At 45.1% G+C, this 26,003-nt stretch overlaps 1 protein-coding gene across 1 annotated transcript in view; it reads left to right on the forward strand.

Annotated features, from left to right (window-relative positions):
- DNAAF11 (dynein axonemal assembly factor 11) overlaps positions 1-16,690 on the forward strand; it is a 50,710-nt gene extending 34,020 nt beyond the window's left edge. Inside the window, exons 11-12 of the mRNA XM_065399839.1 lie at positions 5,719-5,804; positions 16,507-16,690. Coding sequence (XP_065255911.1) covers positions 5,719-5,804; positions 16,507-16,690 — 270 coding nt within the window. The remainder of the gene's footprint in view (positions 1-5,718; positions 5,805-16,506) is intronic.
- The last annotated feature ends 9,313 nt before the right edge of the window (positions 16,691-26,003 follow it).

The raw sequence follows: 26,003 nt of genomic DNA on the forward strand, positions 1-26,003 counted from the left end.
GCCCCAACACCTTTCAACACTCATCCTCCTCCATTCTATTCATAGCTTTCAGTTCTTTTAAAAGCAAAAATAAATGAGCCTTTGTCTTGCTCTTCTGTGACCTTGGTGTAACTCAGATTTTGGAGAAAATAAATTCCACATGAAGTAAAAGAAAGCATTTCATGTTTCCAGTCACATTGCTGTTAATTCTGAGAATTATTATCCTTGCTTCTCTTGCAGCAAGGATAATAATTTTCAGCATATTTTCAGCTTGTACTTAGCAGTTCCTTTTCTAGATCCCTCTGAACAATGATATTAAAATAGCTCTCTTTTCTATTCTCTTGCAAAGTCCTCTGGCTGTCTGAATAGTCCAAATAATAGCAATAGCAATGAACAGAAATCTCCTCTTGTAGAATCCATGTTGATAACGTACAATAGTTACAAATTAATTTTTAAAATTTGTATATGGTTATTTAAAAACATGATATTTTTCTTCAAGTGATTGTCCACATGTATTCCACAACTGGTGCACACGTGCCACATGCATGTAAGATTGGATTCTTTTTGAATAACAGTGTCTGTTGGGGCCATGCCTTTGTTCTGAACACTCTCACTCTTCATAGCTGAGGGCATGGAGGGCCGAGTGGCCGGACTTCCCTCCATGTCTTTCTTACCACCCATGTCAGTGAAACAGAACCCCTACAGAGTCCACATCTCTGCCCAATGTGTGATTGTTTGTGTTTTCTCTGGTTGTTAGACGTGTTCCATAGTAAAGTTAGTTTAGAAAAGAAGACAAGCTCTTCAACTTCGGGAGTGCCTTCTGTACCCGACCCTGGTGGACATGGCGGAGTCAAAAGCCCCAGCATTCAAATCCTGTCTCTCCTGTGAGGCAGCTATTCCCATTGACGATGAATGCTCAGAGTGCCTCCTCTCTCAGTGAAGCACATATTCCAGATAAGTGCTTGATATGTTGTTTTTTCAAAGAGGGCACAAAACGTGAGGGAATCCTGCCTAAAATTCTTCCACTTGGAGAGATCCGTGAGGGCATCCTCTGAGCCCAAGGGGAAAAAGACTGATAATCAGGACCTCACTGTCTCTGTGAGTGCTTTGGTAAACCATGGGTCCACTCTGATCTTCAGGGCTCATTTGTCATCAAGAGACTCCCACCTGTCTCAACACTATCTTCTAAGAAGAGAGAAAAGAAAAATCACTTCTCCTAGGGTGACCATTCACTTCAAGCACACCCAAAGATATCAGTCAGAACGTGCCCAGACTCATGGGTCATCTGGCCTCATGCAACTATGTGAAGCAGTTTACCCAATTTTATCTATGCTGCATGCATGAGTGGTTGAGATCAGTGTATCTACCCAGAAGACACCACATAGACATGATGGTTGCGGTTCTATATGAAGTCCTCTCTTAGTTAAACTGCTAAAAGGACACTCTACACCTGTGCAGTGGCGTACCATTCTCTGCACCCCTACCTACCAAGCTGTTGGTGACAGACACTTCCTCTCTCAAATGGGAAACTCATCTGGACTACCTTCTGAATCAAGGCCTGTGGTCCTCCCAGGTGGTACATCTCCACGTAAGTTCCTGGAGCTCAGAGCCATTTGATTACGATGCACAGTGTATCATCCCATGCTTCAAGGACCTGCAGCAGGTGTTGAAATACACCCTGCTGGCCCACACCCTGAGAGCCCAGGGCTATGAGGTCCAGATCCACGCCCTGGTCGTGGGAGCCCTGGGTGCATGGGACCCCCACAACGAGCTGGTGCAGAGAGCGTGCGGAGTCAGTCGGCGCTATGCCCGGCTCATGAGACAGCTCATGGTGTCCGACACCATCAGATGGTCCAGAGACATCTCCACCGAGTACATCACATGACACTGTCAGTACTAGAACGAGTAAACGAGACCACCGGTCAGGGAAATAACCCACTTCCTTCCCTGATGAACCAAGGGACGCACCCCACCCATGTATCTATTCGTTACACCAGTACTGACTTGGACTCTAAATAAATTCTGTGGGTGGCGTACCCGAGATCACTTATCCACTGATGCTTTAAAAACTCCGACACCCAATCTGGGTCTATGCTGGTTATACACTAAGTTTGTATCTTGTGAACCTTGTAACCAACTGTGGTGGGGTGATCACCCCGCCATGCCTTGAAGGACTTAAAACAGCCCCGGGAGAGGGCTGAGAAGGAAAAAGCTGGGCTGTTTGGGGAAAACAGCCACAGGTGTAGCCTGTGTAATTAGGACCCAGCTGGCCCTTATAAGAGGGCAGTGGGCCAGAAGGAACAGAGAGTCTCTCTCTGGCAGTAGAGAGGGAAGGGCCTGGCTGCCTGGAAGCTGAGAGGGTACCAAGACTGGAGCAGGGCTGGGGGAAGGCCAGAGAAGCTGGGGGGCTCCGGCCTAGAAACCCCCCAGACTGCAGGCCTTGTTAAAGGCCAGAAAAAGGTACTGTGGGTCAGGGCTGGGGGAAGGCCTGAGGAGCTAGGGAGCTCCATCCTGGAAACCAGGGCCGGCTCCCGGCACCAGCTAAGGAAGCAGGCGCTTGGGGCGGCCAATACAAAGGGGCGGCACTCCGTCCGCTATTGGGGCGGCCCATCCGGGTCTTTGGTGGGAATTCGGCGGCGGGTCACTCAGTCCCTCTCTTCCTCTTTGAGCTTCTGCCAAAGTGCCGCTGAAGAGGAAGAGAGGGAGGGAAGGACCCGCTGCCGAAGTGCCGCCGAAGAATGGAGTGGCATGATTGAGCTGCTGCCAAAGTGCCGCCGATCGGCTTCCTTTTTTTTTCCCCGCCCCCCGACTTGGGGCAGCAGAAAATCTGGAGCCGGCCCTGCTAGAAACCTCCCAGGCTGCAGGCCTTGTTAAAGGCCAAAGAAGGTACTGGGGTTGCAGAGGGCAGGCCAAGGGCAGGCAGAGGCAGCAGGTCCAAACCCCCCCTTGCCGGTGATGAGTGGCCATTACAGACTGCAGTCAGTCCCAGTGAACGGGGGCTAGATGGTGACTGGCAGTAGCCACTGAGGCGAGGTGGGGATAGGGGGTTGGGAGTTCCCCCGGGAGGGGAGACCCAGATCTGTGGGGGTACTGCCAGGGTGCAGCCCCCAATGTAAAAGGGCACCGGGGTCCGGGAGGGACACGGGGGCCAGCGGCAAGGCAAGACACCGGCCTACAGAGGGCGCTCCGGAGGCTGGCGAGCTAATTCCCTGGACGACCAGCAGGAGGCGCCACACCGGTGAGTCATCACCCTGCTACACCAATACTTGTACTCTCTCATAATTCAAGCCTGACCCCAGATGCACAGTAACTTCCCTCTTCACTTGTGTAAATTTGATTTTAAACATTAGCTTTAATAAAAAATTTTACATCTACAAGCAGGGAGGGTGTGGACATCACCACTCTGCCAATAAACAGTCTGTCTATGGAAATAGTACATTCATCATGGCATCACGCTAGTGGCTCCGTATCTCTCAGGATTACAAAACTCCCTAGCCGACAAGCTCAGCAGGCAATACTCAGACAATGACAAGTGTTCTGCAGAACATCTTTTGCAAGTGAGTATCCAAGAATAGACTTATTTGCCATGAACCAGAACAACAAGTGTCAGATGTTCTGCTACTGAGAGGGTCCAACCCAGGCTCACTGTTGGATGCCTTCCTCATTCCTTAGGCATCAGACTTCATGTATGCATACCCACCTATTCCACTAATACTGAGGGTCCTGAGGAAGGTCAGACATGGTGCAGCATGATGATACTGGTAGCGCCTGCATGACCCACACAGTTTTGATATTCAGACATGATGAATCGATCAACACAGCACCCAGCCACACTTCCAGAGCCACCTGTTGTGATAATGCAGAGCAGAGGCCAGATTCCCTACCTGGTTGCTGGCTGGCTGACGTCCATGGGCAGATCCTGCTCCATGGATGTCTATATCCATTCTTGTTTGTACTAGAAAAGATTCCACTAGACTGACTTGTGTAGCAAAATAGGACAAGTTCTCTATTTGGGAACACAAAAACACGTACTCCCACTAGAAACCTCAATACCAGCTAGTTTGGATTAAAGCCTTAAAGCATTTGAGACTTTCCATCCATTCCAGAAGAGTCCAGTCCACTTGGCAGCTATTTGTGCTCATCCTCTTCCTATTGAAGGTCACACAGTCTTCTCACACCCAATCGGAGAGACTCCACCCTCCTGGAACTTCAACATTGTGTTATTGGCATTCATATCAGCCATCTTTTGATCCTATGCCAACCTGTTCTTTAATGTCACCTGTCTATGAAACCCATCCTCTTAGTGGAAATCTCTTCAGCCCAAAGAATAGGAGAGACCCAAACCCTCATGGCAGGACCTCCTTGTACAGTATTCCGGAAGGACAAGGTGACACAAAAGCCTCACCTGAAGTTCTTGCCTAAAGTTGTCTCTGACTTTTTCACCTGAATCAAGACCTCCATCTGCCAGTTTTCTTTCCCAAGCCTCATACTCGTCAAGGGGAGGTGAAAGCTTCATACATTAGATGTTGTCCAGTCCTCTTACTATCTGGACAGGACAAAACCATTCAGGAGTTCCCTAGACTGTTTCTGGCCTTTGCTGACAGGATGAAAGGTCAGTCAATATCTACCCAAAGACTATCTAAATGGGTTTCTGACTGAATCAGAACTTGTTATGCAATAGTTCACTTGGAACCACCGTAGATTAGAACCCACTTTACTAGAGCTCAAACAGCCTCTGCAGCTTCCTAAGGGGCATTCCACCTTAGAGATTTGTAGAGCACCTACCTGGAGTTCAAGTCATACATTCACCCAGCACTACTTATTTGGTAGGTGGCTCCAAATCCAATGCTCAGTTTGGCAGAGCTGTCTTTATTCCCAGTAGATCCTGAGCACTCCCCTCCAGACAGAGGTCACTGCTTGTGAGGCACCAGAAATGGAAATACATGTGGGCAATCACTCAAAGAAGAAAGAATGGGTTACTTACTCTACAGTAACTGTAGTTCTTATAGAGAGATGTGTTGTCCACATTTATTCCAAGACCTGCCCTCCTCCTATATCATCTGGATTCCATTTTAGTGAAGAAATTGGAGGATAATTGCAGCTACTCCATCCTTTATTCCCTTGGCTACAGGGAATGAGAGGGCAATTCAGGGCACAGGTGTGGCCTCAAAAGAAACTGCTATTCAAAAAGAATCAGATCTTGTGAATGGGGTGCATGTACACCTGAAGTAAAATAAATGTAAAGAACACATCTCACAGAACCACAGTTACTGCAGAGTAAGTAACCATTCTTTGCAACTAACATGGTACTAAAGAAGACTTGTTATATGGATGTTTTATAATAATTTCATTGAGGTAAAATTGGTTACAATTTTCTTGTGCATGTATGTTGCACTGCATAACGCTACATGAAGTATATTTTATTAGGAGTAAACTTTAAAATCCAACAGAGGAACCACAGCCTAAAGTAAAAAATCATAAAAGTGAACAAAATTCACATTCTGACATTGGTTATTTTTTAAGGCACTCATACCACAGTAATGAGGTAGTGTAAATACCTAGATGAGATGTTTATAATGGTTCAGGTGTGATCCTGTTGTTAAAAGCTCAAGACAGTCAGAAAAATTACATAAAATGTTCATGTTTCCACAGTTCTTTATTTAAAAGATTGTTTAAATGCTTTTGCACATAAATCCCAGGATATGTTGTGACAGCTATGGTTATGTATTTTTATTCCAGATTCAAGAAATAATTATGGCTAACCGAAAAACACCCACTTTGGTCAAACCTTCTGACAGCAATAAACTGCAGACCAATATAAAAAGGTAACTGTTTTTTCTTTCTTTACAGCCTATATGTTTTCGCACATTAGTTATTTACGCGTCAGACTATTGCTGCCCAATGAGTATATAATCATTCAAAGTACAAAAATATTGATTTGTACAAAGTAAAACTTTACATAAAAGCTTTAGACTAATGGCCTGTCCGGTACTGTTTATAAAACGATCTGTTCCAAAAGCTGAGCCAAAAAAGCGCTTATTACTACAGAGCAGTTGTGTTCCATCAACTGTCATTCAGACTATTAAGCTAGAATGCAGTAAAACCAAAATCTTTTATCGAGAACTGCCTCTATAGATCCTCTACTCTGCAGCACGAGTCCTAGAACCACCTAGAAAGCAATGACTTTTGGGACTGTATCACGAATCCAAATGATCAGTGGAAAATTATGTAGGCGCTACAGTTGACCTACTGCACCAATCACCACTTTTTTCCCCCCTCCATCACCATAGGCAGTGCATCATACCAGCCCATTCGATGTTGTAATAAAAGCAGTGTTTGGTAACAGTTTAAAAGTTTGTTTTTAAGATGAAAAACAACTTGTTAGTTTGTAGTACATGTTGTTTTGAGTTTAATACCGCTATTGCTTGGTTTCATTCTATTCTGACACCGTACATCTGGATAAAAAGTTTAGGTGTAAATAGGATGTCTGTCATGGACCTGCACACCCAGGTTTCTGAATAATCTAAGGTAGGGGCATTCCCTATGATAATCTCATTTTGCACTGGATTTACCCCTTGGCCTGTATTACTGCTGGTAATGGGGGAAACCGTTAGTACCCAGCTGTCTTTCTTCTGTACAAGTAATGTCAACGGAATGAACTCCATCCCAGTCTGGGACAGCTCTGCTCTAGAATCCAAGAAGCCAGTGCCTTTACCTAGAAACCCAAGGGTTCAAATCTACTAGCAGAACCATTTTACAGAGCTTCTGTTCTAAATGCTTATGAAAAAGAGGCAGCATGGATCCTGGGCACTCTTCTTGACCCCAGCATATAGAACCAGTGGCCAAATAGTACTGTAAGGGCAATGATTTTTTAATCGTCAAGTAGTAGTGGTGAGGTACAGCTGCAAAGGCACATCTTTTTTTGGATTACATGCATAACAAGCAGAAGATAACAAGGAGTCTGGTGGCACCTTAAAGACTAACAGATTTATTTGGGTATAAGCTTTCGTGGGTAAAAACCTCACTTCTTCAGATGCATAGAGTGAAAGTTACAGATGCAGGCATTATATACTGACACATGGAGAGCAGGGAGTTACTTCGCAAGTGGAGAACCAGTGTTGACAGGGCCAATTCACTCAGGGTGGATGTAGTCCACTCCCAATAATAGATGAGGAGGTGTCAATTCCAGGAGAGGAAAAGCTGCTTCTGTAATGAGCCAGCCACTCCCAGTCCCTATTCAAGCCCAGATTAATGGTGTTAAATTTGCAAATGAATTTTAGTTCTGCTGTTTCTCTTTGAAGTCTGTTTCTGAAGTTTTTTTGTTCAATGATAGTGACTTTTAAATCTGTAATAGAATGACCAGCTAAATTTAGTGCCTTGCATGGTGTCAAGTATCAGGGGGTAGCCGTATTAGTCTGTACCCAACCACATCAGCCACACCATCAAGGGCTCATTCACCTGCACATCCACTAATGTTATATATGCCATCATGTGCCAGCAATGCCCCTCTGCCATGTACATTGGCCAAACCGGACAGTCCCTCCGCAAAAGAATAAATGGACACAAATCGGACATCAGGAATGGTAACATACATAAGCCAGTAAGTGAACACTTCAATCTCCCTGATCATTCTATTACAGATTTAAAAGTCACTATCATTGAACAAAAAAACTTCAGAAACAGACTTCAAAGAGAAACAGCAGAACTAAAATTCATTTGCAAATTTAACACCATTAATTTGGGCTTGAATAGGGACTGGGAGTGGCTGGCTCATTACAGAAGCAGCTTTTCCTCTCCTGGAATTGACACCTCCTCATCTATTATTGGGAGTGGACTACATCCACCCTGATTGAATTGGCCCTGTCAACACTGGTTCTCCACTTGCGAAGTAACTCCCTGCTCTCCATGTGTCAGTATATAATGCCTGCATCTGTAACTTTCACTCTATGCATCTGAAGAAGTGAGGTTTTTACCCACGAAAGCTTATACCCAAATAAATCTGTTAGTCTTTAAGGTGCCACCAGACGCCTTGTTTTTGTAGATACAGACTAACATGGCTACCCCCTGATACTTGACACCAAGCAGAAGATAGAATCATTACAAAGAAGCTAAATGTGTCTAGACATTCCTTGTGAGCTCCAAGCAATGCACTTAGCAATCAGGCAATAGTGTGGCAGTGGCTAGGACAATCTGTTAGCATTGATGACTGAGGACTTCTAATCTCTTTCAGGAGGTCCATACCAAAGTGTATCGGACTTCCCTTTTTAGAAGCAATAGATCTTTTCAGCAGAAAGACAAATGAGACCCTAGAGATACTCAAGGAGACCAGTCAAGTTTCTTCTTCAGGAAGAAATATACCATCCTTCTTTAGATACTTGCTAGCACAGTCATCTCAGTTCCAAGTGTATCAAACCAATCTTCCTAAGCACCATGTGAGCTTTCAACAGGTGGGTGATCCTCTTTAGCTTCTTTGGCTCCACCTGCATAGTAGAGCATTAGACAACTGTTATAGTGGACATCCCTGAGGGCCTGCACTAAATCTGGGTACAGAATCCTAGCCATTCTTCATTTGGAAACCATCTTTCTTTTTTCCTCACAGCATTAAGTGAAAGAAGGTTCGTAGGTGGTATGGCAAGGAGGCAAATTGTGGGGCCTTTCTATAATTTCTGATACCTGATAATCCAAAAATACTCCATGCCACAAGGATAACAAGTTGTGCCCACAAAAAGGGAATCTGGGGCTCAATCCAATTGAAAATATTCTCCTAAATGCCCACAATACTTTTTGTAAACATGCCTTTTCTGAGTGCAGATATTGATTTACTTTGTTGGAGGCAAACTAAACATTTACAATCAAAAAAGAAATGGGAAAGAGATACTTTGAATGTACAGAGCTTATCAAGAAAAGAAAAGGTTTTGACCCTGTAGCTGACAAGGAACTAACTAGCCAGACGTTAAAGAAATCCTGAATAGCTGTCTCTTAGATTATAGGAGAGCATTCATTACAACAATTACACTTGAGGGTTACAGAACTCTTAGCTAAATTCTTCCTCACACATACAATCTGCTAGACCACTGTTTGAAAAACTCGTTAACTCTGCTATCTTGATTACATGATAATACGGTCATCACTTCTGCTACCTATACAAGATCTATTCTGAGATTTTATACAAAACTATTATTTTTAAAGGGAAAGTAACATTTTCATCAATTAGAGAGACAACATTTCCTTTTTGATGGGAGGAGTCAGAGTATCAGGTTGGAGGTAAGGCAAAAATAAGTTTTAACTCCCCTCTCCCCCCAAAAAACACCTTTGAACATACAAGCATGCACACCCTTGAATCTCCTTCAATAGCCCCTGGGGGGATTTATTTAGCTTGTTTCCGCTGGAATTCAGGAAAATCCTGGGACTGTTTCTATTGGACTTTGGGTCAGTAACATTTTGCTTTTAAACATCCAAAAACCTTAATCTGGGGCCATGTTTGACATGATACCATCTCTTTAATCAGAAGAGCAGATTGGGTAGGGGGAACCATAAAATGCTGCTTCAGCACAAGAATTCCAGGGGGCAGAAAGCTTTGCAGATGGGGCCTCATAGTAGCAGAGGAGCTGTGCACCACCAGCCACTTACTCAGTATTTGGAGAGGCGTCTTTCATCCCAAGTGTGCTTGTTGCAGCTTCAACTGTGGAATGGTAAATACTCCTAGAGCTGGGCCAGGGCCTTTAAACAACAGGGTTACTGTTACAAAGTGATTATTACCAGGTACATGAACTTGGACTCCTGGAGCGCCAGGCGGGCAGAGTTGGGCAAGCCCCTGCGCCCTGACTCTGCTTCCCAGTTGGAGCGCCAGGCGGGCAGAGTGGGGCAAGCCCCAGCTGGAGCACCAGGCGGCGGAGCAGAGCAAGCCCCCACACCCTGACCCCACTCCCTGACTGGAGCACCTGGCCAAGCGGGGCAAGCCCCCATGCCCCGACCCTGCTCCCTGGCTGGAATGCTGGGCGGGCAGGCGGAGCGGGGCAAGTCCCCCACGCCTTGATCCCGCTCCCTGGCTGGAGCACCGGGCAGGTGGGCAGAGCAGGGCAAGCCTCTGTGCCCTGACCCCACTCCCTGGCAGGAGCCCCGGATGGAGCGGGTTGGGGGCACCGGGGCGCCCAAATTGGCCGGGGCCATTGGGCACAGGCCCCGTTGGCCCAGTGGCTAATCCGCTACTGATCTATGGAGGACTGTATTAGAAGAACATGGTTTATGAATCAGCTGACAAAATATGGAATACATGCCGTGCTTTGTTGAGTGGGACAATGAGAAGCCAGTAAGACTCAATGGTATAGAGTTGGTCTGTGCAACAATTTAAATACCTTGGTTCATTGTTGAACCATGATGGGAATGTGGATGCAGATGTTAGGAGCTGCTTTGAAGAGCGCTTTATGTAAATGTAGGGAATTGACAGAATAAGAGTATGCCAAGTAAACTAAGGAATGAAGTGTATAAGGTCAGGATAAGGGCAGTCATGACATGTGGGTTGGAATTCTGGTCAGTGAGGAACAGAGAAGAACAACTATTTCACACAGACAAACTGAGAATGCTCAGGTGGCCGCTGACTAAGATTAGAGTTGAGAGGCTATACAATGAAATGGTATGAGCCATGATTCAATAGCCCCCCCATCACAGAAAAGCTGAGGGAGTAATGACTGAGATGGCTAGGTCATGTGAGACAATGAGGCGTGGGATATGTTGGCCAGAGAGTACAAGAACTAGTAGTCATGGGACAAAAACCACAAGGAAGATCTAGAAAAAGGTGGTTCAAGATGCTGAAGGAGGACCTGAAGAAGGTTGGTGTCAGCTTTGAAGGCACACTTGACAAGAACACTTGGAGATGAAGTACACAAGCCTCTGACCCCAGTTAATGGGACTAGGTGAAGAAGAATCAATCACAAATTACTGGGAATGGGTTAGAATTTTTCTGTTTTTTTAGGGTGTCCCCTGCTCCCTCTAGGCCTCCCACACAGAATATAGATGTTGTGCTCCTTTAAATGTGAAGTTATAATAGGAATTAATTTACATCACATATCTTCTAAACATTCTCAGATGATTAATCCATAAAACAGTCTTCTTCTTAACCAATGTGCTCCAGTCCACTGATGTTTATTCAAAGGAAGAGATTTATTTCTATGCATGTCGACAAATTAGCTGTTTAATTGAATTAATTATTTTTTAAATGCTAGGTCTAAATACGACAGTGCAGAAAGTATAAGAACACTTAATCTCTGCTGATGGAGTGATAATGATATCAATGTGTTCATTAAGAAAACAACAAATTATGCTAAGCATTCTTTCAAAAACATCCCTAACATGGATTGAATGAATGTATTATGCATTCTAGTTTTTACTGTGCTTTGAATAATTGTTCACCCCACAAACATCGTTAAGAACCATATTGTCAAAAATAATAAGCAACAGACATACACAGAACACTCAGTTTAAATATAATGTATTTGCTTGCTAAAAAAAAGGTTCTGTTCATTTCTGCTTTCCAGGGACTGTCTAATTAGGGAATTATACTGAGAATATTAAATAGTTAAAGTGAAATGACTGAGCTAAATATGACCAGAAAAGAAACCAATTGTGATCAAAAACTGTGCTACCTCAGCAGCCAGCAAATTGTATTAATTGATAAGCCATTTTTAGATGTAAAATAAATTACAGATACCAAAAGTTCTTCTTTGAGTAGAGTCCCTATTGGTGCTCCACTGTAGGTGTAAGAAGTGTCTCTCTTGCAGCGAGGCTATCCCCGTCACAGACACACACTCATGGTGCATTCGTTGCCTCAGAGAAGGACACATTCCTCAAAAGTGCACTCTCTGCCAGCAGTATAGACCTTGGTCTCACAAGGACAGAGAGCTGAGGCAGAAGATTATATTCATGGAGGCAGCTCTCAGACCTTCTCTGGACCCGTGTCAAGAGTTTTCATGCAGCCACGAGTCTTCCCCACAGCCCTCAACATCCAAGGGCCATGGGGTGAAGAAATCAGCCGCTGACCCTTCTCAAGTCAAAAAGTAGTGGGAAGTCTCCGCTGCAAGCTAGCCGCAAACAATCCCCAGCATGTTCTATATTCTCAGTACCATCAGTACCAAGACAGGCCAAGCCTGGTACCCACGGCTCAAGGAAGACTATGGTGGCAGGTACCCAGTGGACTATGGCCCCCACAGACCCAATGGACACAGGCACCAAGTCAATGGCACCTAAGGAAAAGGACAGGAGCAAACACTCCAAGGAACCACCAGTATGCAATGTCCCATCGGTACCGACGTCTCTTCCGGTACCTGAACAGCCGGTGTGGACAAGATCTCCGTCCCCCCAGCATTGCCAGTGGCACTGAGTCGGTCAGCACCACTGGATTTCCGGCACTCAAGGGACCTCTGTGTAACCGATATACCAGAATCTCCTTTCCACGGTACCGGGACCTCCGCACCTGAGTCTCCACCTGGCACAGGAGTGTTTCCTGCTTCCTTGCCATGCTCACCCACTCTCAGTTTAGACTCCGATAGTGAACCAGAGAACGGGATATCACAGTACGCTTTCCAAGCAGCTCTATGGTGCCCGATTCCAGCAGGGCCCCCGGGCATATCTTCAGATGGCCCCAATGCTGCTGTCCTGGTATGGCCATCCATAGGCACCACCACCAGGCTCCATGCTATACTAGGACCCCTGGCCTGCATACTGCACCCATACCTCTCAGGCTTCTAGTCCCACCCATGAGTCCATGAGACACATTTCCTCGGCCCTGGCAACCAGGGCTTGGAGTCCCTAGAAGGAATCTTGGAGAAGTGTGAGGGCAATGTTCAGGAGGAGGCAAACCCAAAACCTATATCCTCCTCTTCCCCAGACGAGGCTGTCATGCCTCTTCCACCATCCCTGGTGGATGATTTTTGCCTGTTGCAGGACCTCGCAAAGAGAGTGGCTGACTGTCTCCAGATACCTCTGGAGGAAGTCAAGGACATGCACCACAAGCTCCTGGACATCCTCCACTCATCTTCCTCTTCAAAAGTAGCCCTCCCTATGAATGAAGCCCTTCTTGACCCTGCGAGACAATATGGCAGACCCCAGCATCAGTCACACCGACTTACAAGCGAGCAGACAAAAAGTACTATGTCCCGGTGAGAGAAACAGGGTTCCTCTTCTCCCACCCTCCACCCAACTCCATCGTGGTGGACGCTGTCAATTCTCGTGGCCATTAACACCACATGAGGTCCACTCCCTATGATAGGTGCTGGAAGCATCTGGACCTATTTGGCAGGAGGGCGTACTCCTTGGCCACCTTTCAGTTTCAAATCGCCAACTACCAAGCACTTATGTGAAATACCATTACATGAATTACTTGAAATAGAACACAACTTTATTGAGCAGCTGCTTGAGACACATTGTGAACAATTTAAGGCCAACATCCAAGAAGGGCAGCTAGTAGCAAAGACAAATCTACAGTCTGCCCTCAACATGGCTGATACTGAAGCCAGAGCCACCTCATAGAATCATAGAATATCAGGGTTGGAAGGGACCTCAGGAGGTCATCTAGTCCAACCCCCTGCTCAAAGCAGGACCAATTCCCAAGTAAATCATCCCAGCCAGGGCTTTGTCAAGCCGGGCCTTAAAAACCTCCAAGGAAGGAGATTCCACCACCTCCCTAGGTAAAGCATTCCAGTGCTTCACCACCCTCCTAGTGAAATAGTGTTTCCTAATATCCAACCTAGACCTCCCCCACTGCAACTTGAGACCATTGCTCCTTGTTCTGTCATCTGCCACCACTGAGAACAGCCGAGCTCCATCCTCTTTGGAACCCCCCCTCAGGTAGTTGAAAGCAGGTATCAAATCCCCCCTCATTCTTCTCTTCTGGAGAGTAAACAATCCCAGTTCCCTCAGCCTCTCCTCATAAGTCATGTGCTCCAGACCCCTAATCATTTTTGTTGCCCTCCGCTGGACTCTTTCCAATATTTCCACATCCTTCTTGTAGTGTGGGGCCCAAAACTGGACACAGTACTCCAGATGAGGCCTCACCAATGCTGAATAGTGGGGAATGATCACGTCCCTCGATCTGCTGGCAATGACTCTACTTATACAGCCCAAAATGCCTTTAGCCTTCTTGGCAACAAGGGCACACTGTTGACTCATATCCAGCTTCTCGTCCACTGTGACCCCTAGGTCCTTTTCTGCAGAACTGCTACCTAGCCATTCGGTCCCTAGTCTGTAGCAGTGCATAGGATTCTTCCGTCCTAAGTGCAGGACTCTGCACTTGTCCTTGTTGAACCTCATCAGGTTTTTTTTGACCCAATCCTCTAATTTGTCTAGGTCCCTCTGTATCTGATCCCTACCCTCCAGCATATCTACCACGCCTCCCAGTTTAGTGTCATCTGCAAACTTGCTGAGAGTGCAGTCCACACCATCCTCCAGATCATTAGTAAAGATATTAAACAAAACTGGCCCCAGGACCGACCCTTGGGGCACTCCGCTTGAAACCGGCTGCCAACTAGACATGGAGCCATTGATCACTACCCGTTGAGCCCGACGATCTAGCCAGCTTTCTATCCACCTTACAGTCCATTCATCCAGCCCATACTTCTTTAACTTGGCAGCAAGAATACTGTGGGAGACCGTATCAAAAGCTTTGCTAAAGTCAAGGAATAACACATCCACTGCTTTCCCCTCATCCACAGAGCCAGTTATCTCATCATAGAAGGCAATTAGGTTAGTCAGGCACGACTTCCCCTTGGTGAATCCATGCTGACTGTTCCTGATCACTTTCCTCTCCTCTAAGTGTTTCATAATTGATTCCTTGAGGACCTGCTCCATGATTTTTCCAGGGACTGAGGTGAGGCTGACTGGCCTGTAGTTCCCCGGATCCTCCTTCTTCCCTTTTTTAAAGATGGGCACTACATTGGACTTTTTCCAGTCATCCGGGACCTCTCCCTATCGCCATGAGTTTTCAAAGATGATGGCCAATGGCTCCGCAGTCACATCTGCCAACTCCTTTAGCACCCTCGGATGCAGCGCATCCGGCCCCATGGATTTGTGCTCATCCAGTTTTTCTAAATAGTCCCAAACCACGGCAGTGGTGATGTGACATGCCTCATGGCTCCACCTGTCAGGTTGCCCAAAGGAGGTGCAGGCAACCATCGAAGATCTTCTTCCCTTTGAGGGCACTAAGCTCTTTGCGGAGAAAACTGATGTCTCCCTTCATACTTTGAATGATTCTCAGGCCACTCGCCATTCGCTGGGGATCTACGGACAAAAGAGAAAATTTAGTCTAAGCCCCGCACTTCGCAATATCCGGCTCAACAATACTACAAGCCACAGAGAAAGAAAACTAAATTCTCCAGACGTAAACTGTCCGGTCAGCAATCCTCCTTGTCCCAGCCTTCCACATCTAAACACCAGTTTTGACGTGTTGATCGAGGTTCTGATAGACCACTCCCCACAACTGCTACAACTGACCATCGCTACCCACCCATTTGGCCACTGTCTGGCAGTGTTCTGCAGCACCTGGGAGCATATAACATCAGACTGATGGCTCCTAGAGATCATTCACCATGGATACTCTATCCATTTTACCTCCCTGCATCCTCCACAACACCATTCCCCATCCCTCTTCAGGGAGCCTTCTCACGAGAGTTTACTACGTCAAGAGGTAAACTGTCTCCTCCAGTTAGAACGATAGAACCAGTACCTCAACATCTATGAGGCAAAGAGTTCTACTCTAATACCCAGGAAGGAGGAGGGCTGGAGACCCATATTAGACCTTAGCACTCTCAACAAGTTTGTCAAAGCTTAGGAATTCAAGATGGTCACTTTAGCAACGATCATTCCAGCGTTGGAACAAGGAGACTGGTTTTCGGCCCTCGACCTACAGGACGCGTATTTTCACATCTCAGTCTTATTGACTCACAGACGATTTCTCAGATTCACCCTGGGACAAAATCAACACCAGTACAGGGTACTCCCCTTCAGGTTATCTTCAGCCCCGAGAGTATTTTCCAAAGTTCTCTCAGTAGTGGTCGCCCGCTTATGCTTGCAAGGGATCATGATTTTCCCTTACCTGGATGATTGCCTCAGCCCCCCAGAGGGGATGTCACCTACAATGGAGCACCCGTAGGGACACTACTCGAAGAAGAAGAGCCCCCAGTGGAGACAGTGCTATGTCAATGGGAAGGCTTCTCCCGTCAACATAGCTACTACCTCTCAGGGAGGTGGAGTATCTACGCCGAGGGAAGAAGCCCTCTCTTCAGCATAGATCGTGTCTTCACTAAGCACTACAGCAGCACAGCTTCACCACTGCAGTGCTGTATGTGTATACAAGCCCTGAGACTCCCTTTTGAATTAACAATCAATTCACAATAGTGAGATTTCTTAATCCTCCTCAAAACTCATGGTGACTTCTATGGGAATTGGGGAATTTGGGAAGCAGTCCCAAATTTCTGTTGCTACATGTGATGTCGAAATGAAGTTTTATTTATAACCATCTGTTCTCCTTTGTTACAGGGAGCGAGTTGAGAAACTAGAAGTGGATCCTAGCAAATATTCATTCCCTGATGTGGCAAACATAATCCAAGAAAAGGAGAGAATTGGGCAAGGACCTATTAATCTGCAGCAACAAAAGGTTATAGACACTGAGAATAGTTATGTTGACTTTGAAGATAACCAAGATGTTCCACCCTTAATATGAAATGTTACTGTAGGGCTCCATTGTTTGTTACCCATGTGACCCAGAGTTTGCCTGAGCAGTTTTCTTGACTCAAATTTTGCAGCAGCATCTTCTGAAGTTACAAAATATTACTTCAGCTCTTACTGTAAACTGACTTTTGTTATACTTGTGCTTTATCTTGCTGCTGCCTTTTGTTATATCAGGAACAATATGCCTTTAATAAACTGTTTTCCAATTATTTATTTATATAGTGGAATGGCTCGAAAGCACTGATCAGTATTGGGGTCCCATTGCATTTGGCACTGTACAAACCCACAGTCCAACTTCAGATAAGATGTCAAATGAGTGTGACAATCAATGAGAAGAAAGAGGAGGGTAACAGTAATAAGATCATCTGATTACATAGGCCAGGGGTCAGCAACCTCTGGCACGCGGCTCGCCAGGGTAAGCACCCTGGCGGGCCGGGCCAGTTTGTTTACCTGCCACGTCCGCAGGTTCAGCCGATCGCGGCTCCCACTGGCCGCGGTTCGCTGCTCCAGGCCAATGGGGGCTGCGGGAAGCCACAGCCAGCACATCCCTTGGCCCGCACCGCTTCCCACAGCCCCCATTGGCCTGGGACGGCAAACCGCGGCCAGTGGGAGCCGCCATCGGCTGAACCTGCAGATGCGGCTGGTAAACAAACTGACCCGGCCCGCCGGAGTGCTTACCCTGGCGAGCCGCGTGCCAGAGGCTGCCGACCCCTGACATAGGCTGAGCCACAGGGTGCTTAGAAGTCCCTAAGTGTTCTTCCGCTTTCTTCCCTCTTGTGCAGAGCAGCAGCAAAGAAAGTCCATCAGTTGGTTATGAAGCACATTCCCTGATGTCCCTACATTCTGGGGCTGAGAAAAGGTTGCCAGGGCCTGCCCTTTCTCATTAAAACCCCATTTGCCATACCACATTCACCCATCAGGCAAGATAGTTTCAATAGAGATAGGGAAGTGTTAGTACCATTAAAGGCACTGGTGAGACCTCATCTAGAATATTGTGTGCAGTTCTGGTCTCCCATGTTTAGGAAAGATGAATTCAATCTGAACAGGTGCAGAGAAGGGCTACTAGGAGGATCAGAGAAATGGAAAACCTGCCTTATGAAAGGAGACTCAAAGAGCTTGGCTTGTTTAGCCTAACAAAAAGAAGACTGACGGGAGATATGATTGCTCTCTACAAATACATCAGAGGGATAAATACCAGGGAGGCAGAGGAGTTATTTAAGTTAAGCTCCAACCTTGACACAAGAACAAATAGATATGAACTGGCCAACGAGTTTAGGCTTTAAATTAGACGACGGTTTCTAACCATCAGAGGAGTGAAGTTCTGGAACAGTCTTCCAAGGAGAGCTGTGTGGGCAAAAAAAACCCTAACTGGCTTCAAGACTGCACTTGATAAGTTTATGGAGGGGATGGTTTTGACATGCCCCAGGGTGCAATCTGGACTGTGGAACCATTGTACCCCTTTTAACTTTCCTGTCCTGGCTGTCTCCTACACTGCTATGCTAGCGAACAGCAAACCCCTCCAGGATCTGTTCATTTAGCCATCAGCATGCAGAGGCACACCCAGCAAAGTTACATGAATGCTCTCCCAGGCCACTCATGAACTGCATACAAGGAGACCCCAGCAAATCCCCCCAACCCCAGTCTTGCACCCCAGTGCATCTTACACTGCTTAAGACCTTCTTGATCAATGCAACCTCATTAATTAGTTCACCACTCCTTCAAAGGGTAGTGGACGTGCACCAGACTCTGTAATCTGAGCAGACCCCCGCAAGTACTTTAATCTAAACCAGTGAGTTTGTCTAAACATCAACATAAGTTTCTTAACTAGAGAAAGATAGATTTTACATGATTATAAGTGGTAGGCATAAAGGTCAGGGTTGGTTACATAAGAAATAAAGCAAACATGCATTCTACATCCTAAACTTTATCAGGCTAAGGAAGATTTGAATCAACCAGTTTCTCTCACCCTACTGGACGTTGCAGACACTTTTCAGCTCAGTTTATACTAACTAGAAAGCATTCTAGTTAGGATCATCCCTTCGCCCCAGTTCAAGGAAACTTCTCTGTCTTCCAAACAATCTTGCTTCCAGGTGCCAAGATGGGGGAGGAGAGAGAGGCCCTATGGTGATGTCACTGTCCCTCATTTATACCTTTCTCCAGGTGCTGGAAAAATCCATGCTGTGTCATGGGCTTAGGCAGTACCCAGGGTATATGTGAGCTGCTGACCATCCTTCATTATGGATTGTAAATTATTGCTTGCAGCTTTTGTGTACGTGAGGTTTGGCATGTGAGGCCTCTGTGTTTGCAGTTTCTTTGTCCTCTCTGAGGGGCTAGTCTATGGGCATTTCCCAGACTCACAAGATGTTTCAGTAACTGTGACATTCTATACCTTGGGGGAGTGTCCTGTAACCTCCATATTCCTCATTTTCATATAATCGTGATCTTACATATAAAGCATGCCTTGCAAGGTATCAGGGAAAGGTTATGATCTCTGAAAGTTATTTCTCTATCCATATATGTATATCATTAATGCATATGAAGTTATGAGAATTGTGTTGTTTGGTTGTCACTAAAACATGCTGTAAGTTGGGGAATCCGCCAGATATTAGCTCCCGAGAGGCAACAGAAAGGAAAGTAACCAACGCCCGGATGGGGTGTCAAACAACCCATCAATAGCTCCAGCAAGGGAGCTACAATTCAATGACTCACCTGCATGAGGCCACACCAGGGGAATTGCTCAACCTGGCCTGGAGACTCAGCAATGCCCCCAGACATGCCTGGACTTGTGCTCCCCAAGCACATGGGACTGAAGTTATAAAACAGAACACAGTGGCCACATGTGGGGCCTTTCTCCTGCCCCCACCTATGCTGCAAGCAACAAAGATACTGAGAAGAAGACAAGACTCCAGCAGAGGAGATTAGCCCAGGTTTAAGGGACAAACCTGTATATTAAGGATTGCAATATCCAGTGGGGTGAGAAAAACTGATTAATCTAGATGTTGCCCAGTCTAATAGGATTGGGAGTTTAGACTGCGAGCTTATATTTTATTTTGGTAACTAACTGACTTTTTGCCTATCACTTAATATCACTTAAAATCACTTATCTTTTGCAGTCAATACATTTGTTTAACTGTTTATGTTTACCAGTGAGTTTGCCTGAAGTGTGTGGCAGATGTGCTCAGGTTTGCAAAGGCTGGTGTATATCCAATTTTCATTGATGAAGTGGTGAACCAATTAATAAATCTCACCACTCCCTTGACCTTTTAGCTAAGGCATTGAGCACATATGCCTGTTGTACCAGGCATTTACCGTTTTTAAAATTTGCAGGTGTCAAGGCTGAATCCCCACTCTGGCACCTCAAGTGCAGAAGGTGGGGGCCCACAAGGATTTTAAAAATTAATACCTGCCACTCCAGGCTTGTATTACACTCCCAAGGTTACAGCTTCTCTCTGGCCTTGGATTGGTAAACACTGCCACCACCCAAATGCAAAAAAACCCCTTTGAACCCAGGAAGGAGCACTTGGGAATTCCTCCCTGTGGGGTACCCTCAAGCCCTTTCACCCCTCCCTCCAGGGAAGAGCTGAGAAAGAAAACAACGGAAATTAGTTGTGGCTACCAGCTAATCAAACAACATGTCCACAAAACTACTTAGGACACCAAAAATCCAATCCTGTTCTTAAAAAAGGTAAATTTTATTAAAAACAAAAAGGAAAAAAATACACCTGGAACTTAGGCTTTTTGCTAGATCTTAAAAAGAAACAATTACAAAAATTAAGCATCCAAAATAGCTTTCTTGGGGGTTCAGCTTAAAGGTTACAAGCAAACAAAAGCATCTGGGGTTAGCACAGAGGAGTTCCACAAGCCAAAATAAAGAAATAAACCTGATCGAGTCTAGCTAAACATTCCTAATTTACTTACATATTTGGGAGGTTTCAAATGAATAATTCTAGGTATTATCTGATGAATTTTCGTACCTGGTTCAAGCCTTACACAGCATTGCTGCTCCGTGTCTCCTTCTCCGGAGAACAACAGACAAAAGGAAAGTTTCTTTCCCATTTTTAAAAGTTCTAGCCTTCCCATTGGCTCTTTTGGTCAGGTGCCCACTCCTTTTCTTTTACCTGTGGGCTTGTTAACCCTTTACAGGTAAAGCAAGCAGAGAACAGCTACCAAGAGGGATTTTACAGCTAACTGGTTGGCTGGGTGTCTATCAAAGGGAGCTACCCCACCACTTTATTTATCACAGCAGGTCTCCTCTAGTTTAAAAGCTCCAAAAAGAGTATAAATTGAGGACCTAGAAGGATCTATATAAGCTTGTCACTAATTATCTCATAAAATAAAGAATGTTGCTATGTAAAAGAAACCCTAATGATTTGCTCCATATAAACTGGAACTTGCTTCCTCTTGCACTAAAACCTGAAATTGCTTCTTCTCCAAAGCAGTGCAAAAACAAATGAAAATGGCTATTTCTCCTTTCAAAATGAGATACTGTGAGCAAATTAATCAAAATCAGAACAAATCAAAGAAGGTTTGTGTTTAGATGCTGCTTTCATCTTTAAGACTGAAAATTAAAAGATTAGCTGCACTCACAACTGAACCATCAAAGAAATCCTTTAAAGTGATATACATATTTCCTTAAAATAGCAACTAGGTTTGCATAGCTCCCCTAATACCATTAAAAGACAGAATGAATTTCTTGATCCTATAGTTTGTAACAAAAGTTTTGCTTTGAGCTTCTGAATGTACAGCACGTCCTTACCCAGAAGGACAGTAAACGATAAATTCATATTTGGCTTTCCAGTTCGCAGGAAAGCACTGATTTATTTTCATGGTTAATGGTGATAAAAAACTAGATTCTGCTCTCAGATTTGTGGATGCAGCTTTCATTGAAGTCAAATTCTGTACACGGAATGCATGTTGGCAGCTTCTACTAAAATCAATGTGAGCCTCTCAGCCAAGGGCAAAATTTGGCTTCGAATGATACAATATATACTTATATGAGCCTCACCTTTTAAGTAATGATTACTCGTCTAATCCACAGGGACAAATGTTAATTAATGACATTCTTATTAGATAATTGTAGTACTTTTTCCTCTCATGTAAACTCAGGAATTATACTATCACAGTCACAACCATGACAGAAGCAGAGGAGTTTTTAGCATATCATCTGGATATGTTTTGTTAAACCTCAAAATCCTAATTTTAGTCCCTGGGTCCGGGTACTGCATACATAGTTTGTTATAGCTGTACAACCAGCACAGACATCAAAATAGTAGATGGACTCATGGTGGTATTATAACCTGATGACTCGTGAAATTCCACTGCCTGCAGGAAACCCACTGATTTATGGTCAACCTCAACAAAGAGAGCTCCCCTGCCTCTCCATAGAGAAAATTCAGGAGCACACGACCCACTCACATGCCCTCTTTGCACTCGTACACACTTTTCATGATAATGTACAAATAATGATAACAATTTTGATAGTATAAAGTCCTTGATCATGCAAAAAGCTCAGAGTTTGGAAAGTAAATGTTGCCTCTGTCTGTGTGATAAATAAGCTCTGATAAAAAAAAATTGCATTCTAACCTCCATAAAGTGCTTTCCAGTGTTCCATAGACTTAAGATAATTTATGGCTGGATGGTCTTTCTCAAACTGCTGTTTATCAATGAGAAACTGAGAGACTGTCCAGTCATCTTGGTTTGTTAGATGTAAATTGATATTTTTCCCCTCAGTTATAGTTTGAAATGGATATAGGATGTAAGAAAAGGAGTTTCATACTTGTGCTCTGTACACTATTTGTTGAAAGAGAAATATAAGGATCACAAAGACATTGAGCCAAATTATTGGTGGTGTCAGTCCCTTGGCTTTAACCAGCGTTAAATTTGCACACCATATAATCTACTGCAATCTCCTCTAGGATTTTTCCATTTCAGCCCTTAATTGACTTGATTTTTTCCAGTCTTAGATTTGTGTAATGTAACCCCCTCAACCATTAAATCTCCTTAATCTGCTCTAATCTAAAAAATTAAGGCATAAAAATAGCACTTTCTTGTTCAATAAACCTCCTGTATCCTCTCTGTGCATTCAGTCATATCTGCTGACTTTACTAACTAAAATAAGATTGTACTATATTTTGCTCCTGTTATCACCATGGAACAGATATGTCTCTAATGAGAGAGTTGGATTTTTCTGGCTCATACATCAAAACAGTTCATGTTGTAGAATCTCTATTGTTGATGTTGTAAGCTAGGTAGAACACAGCTTACTCTCAGATCCTAGGCTGAGTAGCATGCAGATGGCAGGGTCGTTCACCATTCAGTATGCAGAGTGCGGATGGAGATGATGATCTATTTCCATACTGGAAATATAGATGGCGTATGATGGGTAAGGTAAGCCATAGTTTTTGTTCTATAAAGTGGGGTTATTCTGTGGCCCTGGAATTTGCCACGAAACTATCTCTTGCTCCAGAACTGTGCAATAGAATCGAAGCTTTCATTAAAAAATAATAATTCTGTTGAATTGCACAGAAAAACTTCCTGTTTGCTCTCCCAGAGCTATGTTGGTTCTGTTGGGCTGATAAGAATAGAAAGCAGAAAAAAATCTTATTTCCTAAACAAATTCGAAGTAAAGTTGCATATTAAGTGTTGCCTTTATTACAATTATATTGTAAAGTATATACTAAAATATCAATTGACCTATCAAAATTTTCTATTGTCTGTAGTCTTAGAAATTAGGCCATTGCATCATTGAATCTATTTTAGGACACAAGATGTCTGCTCATCTGTTTGTTTCTGACGTGGATTCCCTCAGGAACAAGCCTGTCAATAGCAAACAACTTTTTGTTGGTTAATGAATTGTAAAAAGAAGCCTCAAGGTAACCTGACCATTCCTCTTTGTCGGAACACCCACTGAACCAGCTGTTCGCTTTCAAAGCTATGCCGGGTTTGAAGCTGTAATCTCACTTCTACATTCCTGTTTACCCAAAACTTTTCTATTGATGTTTTCAAAGGGCAGTGTTTAGCATGAGCTGTGCACTTCTAAGTTTTGGACAGACCCCTCCTGGTTCTTTTTTGTACATGCTGCTTTATCAATATCATGCTCTGCTCAGAGATCTGAAGTCTACAGTGTGTGAAGCAAGACACCAAAATAAACTCACCAAGATTGCTGTAATCCCAACTGAATCACAAGGAGGGCCAAAGTCTGGCTTCCCAACCAGAGGTGAGCAGAGGGAGGAGGTGGCAGTAGCAACATAGTGCTTGTGTGGTGGTGGTCAGAAGCGCTTGGCTGGTACAGAGCAAATGCAGTCAGACTATTTTGGGTGCTGCATGGAGCATGCTGAGCAGCAGCAGCGTTTCACAGAGCTGGGCAGCATGAGTTTGGCCACCAGCAGGTGCACAGGTGCACTGCCCCCGGGCCACCAATCTAATTAGTTACCCCCCTTTGAAATGAGGAGCACTGTGTATTGACTGGCCATAGAGCCTCAAATTCAAGACCACTGTGTCTGTATTCTGGATTCCTCCTGTGTGAGTGGGCTAGGAGTGGGGACCTGAAGAGAGCATATCAGCAGACTAACAGTCGTCAAGTTTTTTGTAGGCATTACAGATAGTTGTGTTCGGTATTTTGACTTGTTTATATTTATTGTGGAAAAAAGTAATGCTGCCTCCATGGCTGACTAGTGATGTCCCTCTCCCCCAGCCAATGGGAACTGTGGGGAGCGGCACCTGTAGTGGACATTGCCGGCAGCGTGCCTGCGTGCGTCTCTCCTCCGCGGGCCGCAGTGGGGAGGTTCTTGGGCCGCAGATGGCCTGTGGGCTGGGACTTTGAGACCCCTGATGTAGAGGTTACTGTACCTTCTTCCTCTCAATCCTCCGAACACACACACACACAAACAGGGCCGGTCATTATTTATCCATAAATGATTTGGAAGTAAATGGATTTCTTCCTGTATTGCATCATCTCATGCACATTGGGCCTGATTATTCCCTCATTCTCACTGGCTGTACAGGGGTGGTTTAGTCGTATTTATCATTGCGTGCTCCCAGGACCAAGATACTCTGTCACTGTTAAACCATGGTGAAGTAAAAACCAGCAAAACATAGTATAAATTATGAAATGTGACCTCATTTTTAAAAATGTAGGCAAGGATCTACACAGAGGCTGACAGACTAGAACTGGAAATCTAGACTATATAAGTTTTAAATGGGGAGAGAATGAGATAAGCTTTTATTATTATTTGTAATAGAGCACCTAGGAGCCCTAGTCATGGACCAGGACCCCATTATGCTAGGTGCTGTACATACACCAAACAAAATGACAGTCCCTGCCCCAGAGAGCTCACAGTCTAAGTATAAAACCAAGAGACAATAGATAGATGCAAACAGACGGGGAACTACCAGGAAACAATGACAAAGTTGTTGTCTCAGCATATCAGCAGACTAACAGTTGTCAAGTTTTTTGTAGGCATTACGGCAAAGGAAAGTTGTAAGGAGGGTTTTCGAGGAAGATAATGCATTGGTTTTGCAGACGTTTTCAGGGAGCTCCTCCCAAACACGAGGGACAGCATGTGAGAAAGCACAACAGTGCTCGTGTGAAAATTTAACAAGTTGCTGGTAGAGGCTGGCATCGTGGGGCTGATCGGAGGTGAGAGTTGACATTTCAGTAGGGACTCATAGTGTATGATTGAATGATTGGTAGGGTGGGGATAGGCCCTGAGTGTGAAGAGAAGCAGCTTATGTTTGTTTTATACAATAGAGAAGAGGGGCCCAGGGAGAGATGCAAAGAAAGGAATGACACATAGGTGCCAACTTCTCCTGTCGTCGGTGAGTGCTCGACCCCCCCCGTCCCTTGCCCTGCCCCGACTCCACCCCTGCCCCGCCCCCCATTCCAACCCCTTCCCCAAAGTCCCCGCCCCCACTCCACCCCCTCCCTGCCCCTATTGGACTCCTTCCCCAAATCCCGCCCCGGCCCCGCCTCTTCCCCGCCTACTCCCCTGAGCATGCCCGTGTTCCCGCTCCTCCCCCTCCCTCCCACAGCTTTTTATGCCATGAAACAGCTGTTTTGCGGTGACAAGTGCTGGGAGGAGAAGCGGGGATGCGGCGCGCTCAGGGGATGAGGTGGAGGTAAGGTGAGCTGGGGTGGGAGGGCAGGATGGGGAGCTTGGCTGCCGGTGGGTGCAGAGCACCCACCAATTTTTCCCCGTGGGTGCTCCAGCCCCAGAGCACCCACAGAGTCGGCACCTATGGAATGACATGGTCAAAGTGATGGTCTAGGAGAATGATCTTTGCAGCGGCATTATGAATGGATATCA

This window comes from Emys orbicularis, chromosome 2, assembly GCF_028017835.1.
Source record: "Emys orbicularis isolate rEmyOrb1 chromosome 2, rEmyOrb1.hap1, whole genome shotgun sequence".
Lineage (NCBI taxonomy): Eukaryota > Metazoa > Chordata > Testudines > Emydidae > Emys > Emys orbicularis.